Below are 12,726 nucleotides of genomic sequence, written 5' to 3'. Positions count from 1 at the left end.
TTTTTCAGCAATTTATCAGAGTACGTTCCAATTTACACAAAAGATGGACAGGTTCCACGAAGCAAACAGAACAGACAGGACGAACCGAACCCTACAAAATGGAGGGCAGACGGATTTCGGAACGGTGCCAAAAACTATACCTGTATTTAGAAACTCTCATCTATTCCACATACTAAACGTCTATTTTCACATAACTGCAACGAATAACGTTGCAGCTCGAGAAATTATCGTAAAGAAACGTGTTAGACACAACGAATGATATTCGTGGGAACGACAGTGCGCTATAAATGTAATAAGATTCGTGCATTCGCGATTACAACGTATACAACGATCTTCCTGCTACGCTACAACGATTCACACAAAATTCTCTAAACGCAGTCTGCTCTTTAACTATTTACACATATAAAACTCCCCTGCTTCTCTATTTCTCGTTAGTGGACTGCAGGAAGCAAGTTTGTGCCACGCTACCGAAATTGTCGAAGTTACCAGCGGAGTGCTGGGAGCCAACCATAGAGTCAAACACTAGACTTGAACCGCACGAGAGAAACGCGTATGTTTACTAGTGAATGGCCGGGGTTAATAAGGCAACCACGGACAAACGTGTATCGAGCTCCACAATTTCCCAGTGGATACAGATCTCCTATAATCAGACATAGTTGGCGGTAATCGATATCGACCCGAACGAGATACGTTTCGTCAATGAAATTGAAATTTTCAATCATTTAAAATATCACGTTTTTTACAATTTTATTGAAACGACGTTTAAAATTCTTTCGCAATATTTTAGAAATTGTTGGGTTATGTAGCTAAATTAAACAGCTCTTATACCTACATATCAAAACAAGCGATCCAAATTAATCAGTTAAATTCCTTCGGTTTATTTCCACCATATTCTCTGTTCTCTCTTTTTCTGATTTTTCCTACGTGCCTTCAGTTTGCACAGCTCTTCCGATCTTACCTCCTGCAAATTTTTGTCATTGATTTTTAACTTCTGCTTTCTACTTTCCTTACATTCAATGGGTGTATGTATATGTGTATGGTTAGCACTCGATTTTTTGGAAACCGCACAATTTATTTCGATAGAGAATATCCAAGATGAACGTAAATTTATTTATTCGTATAAATGTAAAATATCGAATCTTCGTGGCTTTGTAACTCCGTCACGAGAATTATTTAACCGATTGTAAAGAAAAATATTATATACGAAAGGAAACGAAAAACCGTAATACTAAACTCGGAACTTTAAAACAATCCTCTAACTGCCTAAAGGAAAAAGCAATTACATCGGGCCCTGTAGGAAGTCGATATTCACTGGGAACTTCGTAAAAGTGCAGCCAAGTTGTATTCGGTAATTACAGAAGTAGTTCACTTGATATTAATTAAACATCTTATCGATTGGCAAGAAGAAAAAGCATCTAATCTCAACGAGAGCTTAGCGAATGACAATGCTCAACGATTTAACTATAAAATAAGCGTTGAGGTTCATGATCTCGAAAATGTTAAAAATATCGCAAGATATTAAACCAAGGATTTTATAAATTTTCCGAAGAAAATATATTTCTTTTGTATTTAAATCGTTACAACCTGTACGGTAGAAAAAGAATACATGATTCACACAGGAATAATCGAATGAACGATCTTTCTAGGATCCACAAGCGAGCTACGACGTTAATAATCATGATGAGGATCCCATGCCAAGATATGATGTTCTAGACAGTAATCGACATGGCACCAGATGCGCCGGTGAAGTGGCTGCAACTGCTAACAATTCCATGTGCGCGGTGGGAGTTGCATTCGGAGCTGGCGTCGGGGGTAAGTGTATTCAAAGAACGGACCTCAGCTATTTTCGGTTATTTGAAAAACCGGTGCAGTATTTTGGGAGAAATGAAAAAAATACGTGTATTTCTGCTAAAACTTGACATATTAAATAACGAGATATTAAGAAATAAACCAATCCAATTCCGGATGAGTAATTTAATTAAAAGGATTTAATTTTTTATTTACGTAGGGGTGAGAATGTTAGACGGAGACGTGACAGACGCTGTCGAAGCGAGGTCTCTGAGTCTAAATCCCCAACACATCGACATTTATAGTGCCTCCTGGGGACCGGATGACGATGGAAAAACCGTCGATGGTCCTGGTGAACTTGCTACTAGAGCTTTCATCGAAGGAATCACAAAGGTTGGTAAATTTTTTACACTTTACAAAAATCTTCAGATCTTCAACTACTAGTGCCATGCTTGGAATCGGTAACGAAAAGTTTACAAAATGATAAATAACTCATACGACACGAAATTATTCCTTGTTGTCTTTTACTCCAATTTCTGCTCCAATTCTTCCGCGTCATTCTCTGTACCACGTTATAATAAATAAGTCTTGTTGCGCGTAAAATTGGATCCTTTATTCTCGCGTTTCATTAAAACCCCATGAAATACATTCGTTACATTGTTTGGAATAGACCAAAAGTCCTGTGCCCGTCTTTCGGATAGAAATTTCCCGGAATCTATCTCTTAGAAACATTTCTTGCGTGTTTCCGTAGAGCGACAACTGGAAGACAGATAGTACTTCGTTGTTATCTCGATGCTACATACTTAGTAGTCGCTCGAAAGCAGACTCTGTTCGATTACGTTTGCTAGAGGAGACACGAGGATGTTTTATCTTGTTCCTTGAACAAGGAATTTCAGCATGTCAGCCGATTTGCATCGAACTAACACATAGATCGTTAGAATAGATATATATTCATCTATAATTAAGACAGACGATTCAGGAGAACGACTCGACATGATACGCGGGACGGGAGGTATGACAATATCCAACTAGTATGATTTGGTGACTAATTAAAAGTACTTTCGATCTAGAACAGTAATCTACAATCTTTTTACTATACAGAGTATCCCAGAGGATAACCCTCGGTTAGTCTCGAATGATTAACTTATGACAAAGAGCATTTTACTTAATTTTGACAAAGGGAAAGTTGTAACATTAAAATGTACTTGATGCTATTTATCTTGCATAAATTTGTAAATAAATTTATTACTACAAGATACAAAAGTCTACTTTCAAACTTGTGTACTAAAGAAAAAAAAAACATAAATGTGATACTTAGCAATCCAAATCTTCAATTAACTTACAACGGATAAGTATTTTTATTAATTAAATTCCAAAATGTTTTATCATTCTGATGTGATCTTAATATTATATCATTTCTTATATTTGTAATTTCTACTTCCAAATCTTCCGAGTTACTAATTTGGAAATAAGCTGCTATTTTAGTAGATACATCCTCGTCTGTAGAGGTGAAAGAATTTTTGAAAACTATCATAAATGAATCCAATTCAGAAAACTTTTGAAATCTAATACCAAATTCTTCCATGAAGTGCAAACTGAGCAAAAAAAAACATTACTGTTAATAAAGTTTTCGGCAATATTTTTCAAATTTGGAAAATGAATTAAATTCTTTTTTAAAAGATACCATTTTCAAAGTATCAATTTTTCTTTGAATGAATTTATTGCACTTATCATTCGAGCGATGTGATGATTTCTGTCTTGAAATATTAAATTTAATTCGTTAAATTTTTCTATAAAATCAATACGAAATCCAAGATCAAAAAAACGATATTTTATTTTCTAACTGTGGGCAAGATTTATTTCTCATTACATTAGATATTTCTTCGACATTAAAGATTTCTTAGCTTGAGTTAATAAATTTAGAAATCTTCAAAGTATTTTTCCTCTATAAAGCCATCGCACTTCCATGCGAGTAAAATCATTAAATTCAGCATTCTCTTCTTGTAAAAGTAATTTAAATAATCGGTGTTACATTGATGCAGTTCTTATCGAATTTATAATTTATAATATTGTCTATATGACACGTTGAAGAGGTATTATCTTTGCACATAACATTTCTTGGTGTATTATGCAATGATATGACATAAATCTGAAAAATGAACGGTCTTGTTTACATAACGCGATAAATCCTTGTTTTGTTTCTCCCATTGCCGGAACTCCGTCGATTGTAATCCCAGTCAACTTCTATAATGGTAAATTATTTTCCTCCGCGTATTTTTGAAAACTGCTAAAATATCATCTTCCCTTGTTGGCCTCACCAAAAGAAGAATCTTAAGAAATTCTTCTTTCGTAGTAAAATTATCGAAAACAATAATTGTCGCCTTCACAGTTAATTGAGAAGTATCCGATATATCAGTAGATTCTTTTAATTGCAAAAAAAGTAAATATAAAAGAGTAAATGTATTCTTCTAAATCCTCTTTCAACTTTGTCTCAATATCAGTTGCAGTAATTTCGATTCATCGTATTACTGTTCCCGCTGATAATTCGATTTTATTTATTGCTGTTATTATTTCATTTTTAGTTTTCTACTCATCAAGAATTGACTCAGGAACCAAAAACATGGCTTGTTTTATTAAATTACCTTCTAAAACTGATTTCTTTTTCTTTACCGATAAATAAAGAGTTTTAAAAGAGATAGAAAAGGTTGCTTTCTTCGACCGTGAAGCCGGTTTCGTAAAAATGTTTCATTGTTTAGCTAAGTTCATTTTCCCAACATAAATTTTTTTTTGTAATTATAGAATTTATTGGAAAATTTTTATTACAGCTTTTATGAATAGTGTTGAAGTGTCTCATTATGTTACATTTTTTAGGAACTACAACAATAAACATGCATACTTCCCCTAAAAAAATATAAAACCAAACTGTTCTTCTCACCCGATATTAAAATGATATGCCTTTTTCTTTTTATTTATATAAGTTTTAAAGTATTATGAAATTGTAAAATATAGTAAAATTATTAGAAATAACACAAACTGATTATCACTTTATCACTATAAAGAAGAAATAGAAAAAAAGGCTACTGTTGTCAGGCTTCTTATTTTTCTTTTTTTTATTTGTATCTTTCTTGTCAAGAGTTCATTACAGACTATTTTAGATTTTCTAAACCGCTAATCGCTATCGCCTCGCGTTTCTGGGCTATCTCCCACGGCACATCAAAGTGCAATCGGTCGCGGACCATCTCAAAGATCGGTCGCCGACCATTGAGTTGGGCCGAATCGAATCGCCGATTGGTGATTGCCCATGATAGTGCCTAAGTGCACTTAGGTGCCCACGAAACCTACGTTACTAACCTCTGTTCTAGAACGTGAACACAAATTTATTTACAAAATTATAGTGTTAGATTATATACGAGATAAAAGACATAATTTTTGTCGTGTGTATATAATAATACAATATAAAGAAGATGAAACTAGTCGGTAAAAACCATTGCTAAAGGAAGATTAACGGTACCGATAGTTACGAACTTAATCGAAAAATGATTCTTTCGAAATCATTTGCGTTGCCGGGAAAAACCATGATACAATTATATCACAACGAGGAAGTTCTTTCCCTAGACCTACCTTAACAGACTCGGTCAATGAGATCAGCCCACGGAAAGTTTCTAATTGAGTGCTTTTAAGCGACTTGTCGGCTTCCGTACCTGCACGCATTACCATTTTATCCTTGCTCACTGCGAAGTAGCCGTAAGTCATATGCAAATATTGAAAGTCGCTTTTGCCCGAAAGAGGAATTCGTTAAAACGGTACCGAAAAGTCAGAAAATAGAATTCTTCGAGGCAAAATTTTCAAAACTGCGAAAGTAACGTCTTAACTCGTTATGGTCATGGCACCTTGTAAGAGAACGATTAATTAACCATTCTGTGCATAATACCGATAATAAAGGTTACCGTGTTTAGAATTGACCACTGTTTTTTAATTTTCCAATTTGAATTCAATGAATTTTGGTTTCACTTTATTCGAAGACAAATAATTTTTCTTCTAAACTTTTTAATTGTACAAATATTTAGGAAAGATAGCTGTCTTTTGTACTATATTAAATTATATTATATTGTATTATAAATTATATTATAATATATTAAATTATAATAATTGTTAGCAAGAAAAGCATTTGACAATATCAGTACGTACATATATAGTATTTACAGTGCATTTACTACGAAAGTGAAACATTAAGGATTTTAAAAAGCTTTTTACTCAAGAAACGTTACAAATTTTCTTTAAACATATAAAGCCCTTAAAACCATACATTTCCTCCATTTTCTAGCGTTGACCATAGAGATAATAGTATAACAAAAATTCTGTGAGAGAAAGAATACTATTATAAATTTTTTCTCTCTGTGAATATTATGTTCGTATTATGAATCACTGTGTAAATGCTTGTTTTAAAAATGACTGTTGAACATACATTGAATATTCCTAAGCAAACTGTTTTCATTTTGTCGTTCATTTGGTAAATCCTTAAGGAGTCAACGGGCTTATAGGATAAACGTTTATATTCCACAGAAGCTGCTTGTTATTAAATATGCAGAAATAAATTCTGTCTAGAATGAAAGCAAGCAAACACTCGAAGAACGGTACATCACGGGTCGACCGTATTGAGGAAAATTTTTCCTTTTGTCATTCTTTTTCTTTTTAACGATAAAAATGTATTTCAAGCATAGTTATAGTTATTTGAAATATCTCTATAACAAAGTACTCAAGTTAATACAAAAAGTTTCGTTTGCAAAAAAAAGTATGTGTGTGTGAGAGAGAAACACATTATATGAGTCCTATTTTTATCTTTCCTCATTTCTTTTTTTATTTTTGTAGTATCGATGTTTCATTTTTCACTCGCATGTTTTATGTGCTTTATTTCACGAATAATTTTATAAGAAATTTCTATTGAAAGAACTGCGGCATTCGATAATAGTTGAATGTATATATCTTTTTACCTTCCATTTTCGTGTTAATGCAACGATATTACCCGGTAGTGTCGTAGCCAAATATGAATTTATCTTTCCAGTATAATTACTGTTACTTCTGAATTTAAAGCACTTTTGCTCGATAGGAAGCTAACCGTTAAATATTCATAAAGACAGTTACTGCTAACGGTAGTTTGCGAAATATGTCATATATTTGAAATAGCTTAAAATTTTCGAGGGATATTTCGACGCAATTGTCGAGACGACAGTGGAATGAATTTCTAACTCATTCCCTCAAATTTAATACATTAGAGACGCGATACAATGTTTTTAGTTAAAAACGATCTAAAAAAAAAGTGATTTCATACAAAAGATACATTTTCTGACGACAATAAAAAATTATCTCTAAAGGAAAAATATCATGAAATCAAGGTGCATTTCGTACTAGTATACTGACTGTAACTACGTTAAAGGAGGTCGTCAGGTATGTATGTACTGTGTGTATTAATAATGAGAGCATATAGTATCTCGAAGTTGCGTTTAACACACCGCCATAACTACTCCAATAATTTCAAGGATGGCCCTTTGATGGTCATAACTGTAGTGATATCGGAAGTGGTGCAAACTTGATATCTAACTAAAAGGAGCATTGGAATTTGTCCTCGTATTAATATTTCCTCGTTAGCAAGGACATACGTTATCGATTTACAATAAAATTATACGTTATACGTTTTGCTTTGAAATCTGTATAGGTATATGATACACGTGAATACATTTTACATTAAAATAAACAGTTAAAAAAAAATCTATAAATAAATTTCTCCTTCGTGTGTTTCACTCAAAGAACTCATCTTCAATTATCCATTTATCCAGAACGATTAGATATAAAAAAAGCGATTCGATTAATAAAAACGATTACGTGTAAGTTCGTTATCGAGGAAAGTCGAAGACTAAAAGCGTTTGCTTAAGATGAAGCGATCAATCGAACCTTTCACAGCGTATGAAAGGCTCTTTGACCAGACGGCTGGTGACGCCTCGCTAAATTCGATGCTTTGATCGTCAGGGTCGCAACGGTAAAGGGTCAATTTTCGTCTGGGCGTCAGGAAACGGCGGCAGGGATCACGACAACTGCAACTGCGATGGTTATACGAACAGCATCTGGACGTTGTCCATCAGCAGCGCTACAGAGAATGGTCAGGTGCCTTGGTACAGTGAAGCCTGTTCCTCCACTCTCGCTACCACCTACAGTTCCGGTTCATCGGGAGAGAAACAAGTAGTGACCACTGACCTGCATCATTTATGCACGAGCAGTCATACGGGCACGTCTGCATCGGCTCCCTTGGCTGCTGGTATCTGCGCTCTCGCTCTCGAGGCGAACAAAGAGCTAACTTGGAGGGATATGCAACACATTGTCGTCAGAACAGCGAAACCTGCTAATCTCAAAGCTATGGATTGGGTAACCAACGGTGTTGGAAGAAACGGTAAGTATTAAAAAAAAATATAAGTATAAAATACGCATTGTAATCTAATTTAAAAATTTGTCCACTCTTTGTTTAGTGAGTCATAGTTTTGGCTATGGGCTGATGGATGCCGCTGCCATGGTTCGCTTGGCCAGAAGATGGCGAACGGTACCGGAACAACACAAATGCGAGGTTTCAGCACCACATATGGGCAGGTTAGCTATTTTATGCAGTACGACTATTTGAAACGTTCGAATGGGTTTTCTTAGAAAGATTTTAAAAATCCAACGAAAGGTAGAAACGTAATTTCCTTTCGAGATTATACTTTCTTTCTTCAATAAAAAGACGATTTACTGAAAGTTAAGTCACCGGAAAATATCAAATACAATTTAGAAGCCAGTACTTTTGTGAAATAAATGACTATTTGAGACGTGACGGTGCAATTCGATCCATCACTATTTCCGCCACGTATTGTTCGCTTTGCGTTACCGTGATAACGATAAACTGATCCCAGGAAATAGCTTCTGCAACGCGTGCACCCGATTTAATACAGACGATTCCGAAGATCATTCGCTGTCGAAATGGAAACGAATTTTATCGACGATAAAAATAAGGTGTATGATTATTTTTCTTAACCTAGTCGACGAAATGAGAATTTAAAAGAAAGGAAAAATAAGGTCGTGGAATTCCCTGTCTTCGTTTCTACAGCTGACCTAAATTTCATATGTACGTACAGGCCAATACCACCAAAGAGCCAGCTATCTCTGGAATTGCACGTCAAGGAGTGTAGCGGCGTTAATTTTCTCGAGCACGTGCAGGTAAGTACTGTGTCACTCACATAAATAGAGGGCTAATTAATAGTATTCCTCTGGAATGCTTTCAATCACGTTTAGACGTGGAATTACTCTAAATTTTTCTATGCGCACGTATCGCACTTCATTCACATAGTTTCAAAAAGAATATATACATTTAAAATTATTGAATATTTATGTGATATTAAAATCATTGCTGGACCGATTAAATAAATTGTTAATCGTACGATACATTTTTTCTAGGCAAAGGTTTCACTGATGGCCTCGAGGAGAGGAGATCTTCAGATACAGCTAACATCTCCGCAAGGTACAAAGAGTACTCTTCTTGCGAAAAGGCCTCACGACATCTCAAAGGCTGGTTTCAATCAATGGCCATTTATGTCGGTTCACACTTGGGGAGAAAGGCCACACGGCACGTGGAAGCTTGAAATCCACAATGAGGGTCGATACCAAGGTAAGTCCATTGTATCCGGCTTTTTGTTCCTTCCTTTCATCGCATACATTTCCAGATACATCGAATGTAACCTCGTTCGTATCAGAAATTTTTCAAGAGCTTATATCCTGTTACGCTTTTCGCAAAGACCAACTACAAAGACAAATTACGATCTTACGAAATAGTAAATCGTAATTTATATTCTCAATTTTCTAATATTAATAACGATTCGTTGTGTTTCCAAAATACATTTACTCTACCCAGAGATCGGTTTCATCTGTTTCTCACATCTATTTGTCTAAACTTTATTTTCCAAACATCCTCTCTATATCAGATATATTCTCGGCCGAGGTGTTTTGCACATCATCGCCGTCATCATTAAAGTAACGCGATAGGATAAAACTGCTGAGTAGGTATCAAAAGTTTTGAAATCTTCGAGAGTCCAGTACCAAGGTAGATAAATATGTTAAACATACCACACCACTTTTAACATGTTTAGAATGGCATGAATTTTTTATGGGTCATCAAGGGATGCTCTTATCTGACAGTGCAACGTCATGGCTGGGCCACCAAAAGTAAAATGTATAAAATAACGATACGAACTAACTCAAAATGAACGTTTCTTGAGTTTTCTTGTCATCCTAAACGTATTCAAAATTCATTACCTCAAAGGATCAACAGTACCGAAAGGATTGAAAAACAATTACAAGTACGATCTTTCGTATATATTCTCGTAATAGGACAACGATTCGTTTCACTTGAAATTATAAAATTAGCCGTGAAACGCGATGTAGGTTAATAGGGTTACACGACCAGATCCGTAGGTTCTAACGCCTGGCGTATGCAGTAACATCCAGCTGCTATCTTATCATCTGATCTTGGAAGACGTAAAGGGAATTTCTCGTAAACCATGCACGTGGGACCACGTAAGCTGCTGCATTATCTCCCAAGGGCGTAATTTCCAGTTCGAAGCGTGTTCCCTCGCGGTGGCATTCACCAGCAATGGATCTCATGAACCACTAGGGGAAGTTGACCTTGTGCAAGGGTGAAATCATCAGAACCACTTGAAGCTAGAAGCCCGTTAAAGCCGATATGTGCATAAAGTTTGAGTTAACGCGAGCTTGTAATCCCATACAGTCTTGTAGTCTGATGTATCCATGCGCAAGATAGAACCTTGCTCTATTATGCCACGTAATATGCAGGATACATTCCAAGTACAGGTATTCAAACCATTACACGTCGCGTTTGCGTTGAGTCCTTGTACACTGCTAGCGAGATCCGCTTCAGCATCGTCGTCGTCGACCAACAACAATATTGTGCCGGCCCCGGAATTGCACCTGTTGGTCGTCAATGATTTTCTAATCCCCAACCACTGATAAGCTCGATTGTACAATATTCTCCCGTAGGATTACTTGCATCACCTGCTTCTGAATCATTCGAAGAAAGGTGGATCTATATAGACGAAACGTTTCGTTCTTGATAAATAATCGAAAATTATCGTATGATAAATAAATAATCAACTATTTCAGGTTAGGATGCGAAAAGATTGTACGAAGATACTCTATAAATGATCAAAAGAATTTAGAAAGAATTGAACAGCTCCTATCTTTCTTACCGTATAATTTATCTTTCCATTACCTTACCATTACCTTTTATTTGATTTTATCACTGAAACTATAATGATAATTTGGAATTTCGTGCTGCATCCTGTTCCGACGACCAACCATTCATCAGGTCGTGCAACGCTCCACGAATGGGCGTTGATCTTCTATGGAACGTCAACACTGCCCGATCGCACGGAATACGCGTTGTACAATCCTGCCGGGATGAACATACCGAGAAGACCTTTCGTTAAACCACGGGAAACTGTGTTTTCGAAGGCACAAAATTCCTTGACGAGCTCGAAGATCAAGCAGACTCAACATAAGTCGGAGAAATCCGGAAGCCTTAGTCCGCCGTATGTGGTCAATGCGCAGATACAATCTCAGAGAAAGAGCAAAGCGCGTGGTCAGCACAAAAATGGCAAATCAGCCAATAAACCTACGCCAAAACCCACCGTGCAAACGTTAAGAGGGTTGACAGTAGCCAGGGGACCTAACGTCGCTGGGGAGATTCGTTTAATCACGTCCAGACCCAGAGGAAGAAGCACGCCTAGTCCAATCACTATCACTACTACCCAGACCAGTCCACCTACCACGATTTTAACCACCAAAGTGACCAGCAGACAAAAAATCGTCGACATAGCGACGGCCTCGTCCCTTCAAAGAGGCCTTATTCTCTTGGAGCCACCAGCGAAACCTGTTATCAACAACGTGCCAGCCATCTTCCAGCAATATCCTAAAATTCAACAGCTCTATCCACTCTATCCCGTCTACGCTGGAGTTAGAGGAGCTGGCCAACAGCACGCAACCAGGGATAAGGGTCTGGAATTGCTCCAGGACGAACAGTTCGATTCAAAGAACTTAGACAAGGGTATTCTTCTTTAGTTGACGTAGGCCTACGTTAACGTAACGAGCAATCCGTGAATGGTTTAGAATGAATTAAAACTCTACTAGGATAGCGATTCCCTTTTGAGATTGCTTGGGAAAACACTTTTAGTGTCAAAATTGATGATACAAAAATTTGAGAACTGTATCTAAGGTGCATGCACCATCCACGGATGCACGTTGCGTGCAGTTTCTTTTGTCGCATCTCGCCAAAGTAGTCAAATTGTGTAAAATAGAAGTGCATCCATGTGAAAAATTACAGAATTCAGTGAACTTTTATATGATTTAGTTTTTTGTCTCTTATCCTTACTGTTCCTATATTATTGCAAGCGCACTTCGGTGTAATTATTGTTCATTTTGTTCATATGCTCTGTATCTCCTTATCACTCGTATCTGTGTATTCTCTGAGATAATTTTTAAGTATTTCCAGCGGTACTTTTCATTTATTCCTTATTTTCATGTATTCCTTTTTATTGTATAAAAATCCATATCTTTTAATGTTTCTAAGATATCTTTTTATAGCATAAAAAAGATAATCGAAGAAACTGGTACTTACGTCGGTTTTACTATGTGAACTCTACAATTATCGAATAGCGTATCAGTTTGCATTCGTTAAATTGTTATTTGCTAACATCTTTTTATGTTGATTTCATAATAAAAATGTTTAACTAATTTTGCTGCATGTACTCTTACGTTTCTTCTTCAGTATCGTTGAACGAAACTTTATTTTCCGTAAATTTAAGATGAAAATTTAGCCTTTCAATGAGTATTACAATTACAAAGTTG

General features: G+C 36.0%; 1 protein-coding gene across 7 annotated transcripts in view; it reads left to right on the top strand.

The window, feature by feature from the left end:
- The window catches only part of LOC139992943 (furin-like protease 1), a 355,294-nt gene that overhangs the window by 322,438 nt on the left and 20,130 nt on the right, over positions 1–12,726 (top strand). For 5 of the 7 annotated variants that reach the window (XR_011801251.1, XM_072014261.1, XM_072014257.1 and 2 more), the window contains exons 5-11: positions 1,647–1,812; positions 2,009–2,181; positions 7,813–8,230; positions 8,307–8,424; positions 8,946–9,027; positions 9,265–9,475; positions 11,189–11,926. Coding sequence is in view for 6 of the 7 variants with exons in the window: in XM_072014261.1 (XP_071870362.1) it covers positions 1,647–1,812; positions 2,009–2,181; positions 7,813–8,230; positions 8,307–8,424; positions 8,946–9,027; positions 9,265–9,475; positions 11,189–11,926 (1,906 nt within the window). In the remaining variant the exon portion in view is untranslated. Of the gene's footprint in view, positions 1–1,177; positions 1,349–1,646; positions 1,813–2,008; positions 2,182–7,812; positions 8,231–8,306; positions 8,425–8,945; positions 9,028–9,264; positions 9,476–11,188; positions 11,927–12,726 lie in introns of those variants that run through there. The other 2 variants (XM_072014262.1, XM_072014263.1) reach the window with 2 other exon arrangements.

Source organism: Bombus fervidus, chromosome 12, assembly GCF_041682495.2.
Source record: "Bombus fervidus isolate BK054 chromosome 12, iyBomFerv1, whole genome shotgun sequence".
Classification (NCBI taxonomy): Eukaryota; Metazoa; Arthropoda; class Insecta; order Hymenoptera; family Apidae; genus Bombus; species Bombus fervidus.
Note: the sequence above shows the minus strand (reverse complement) of the source record. Positions and strands in the feature narration are given on the sequence as shown.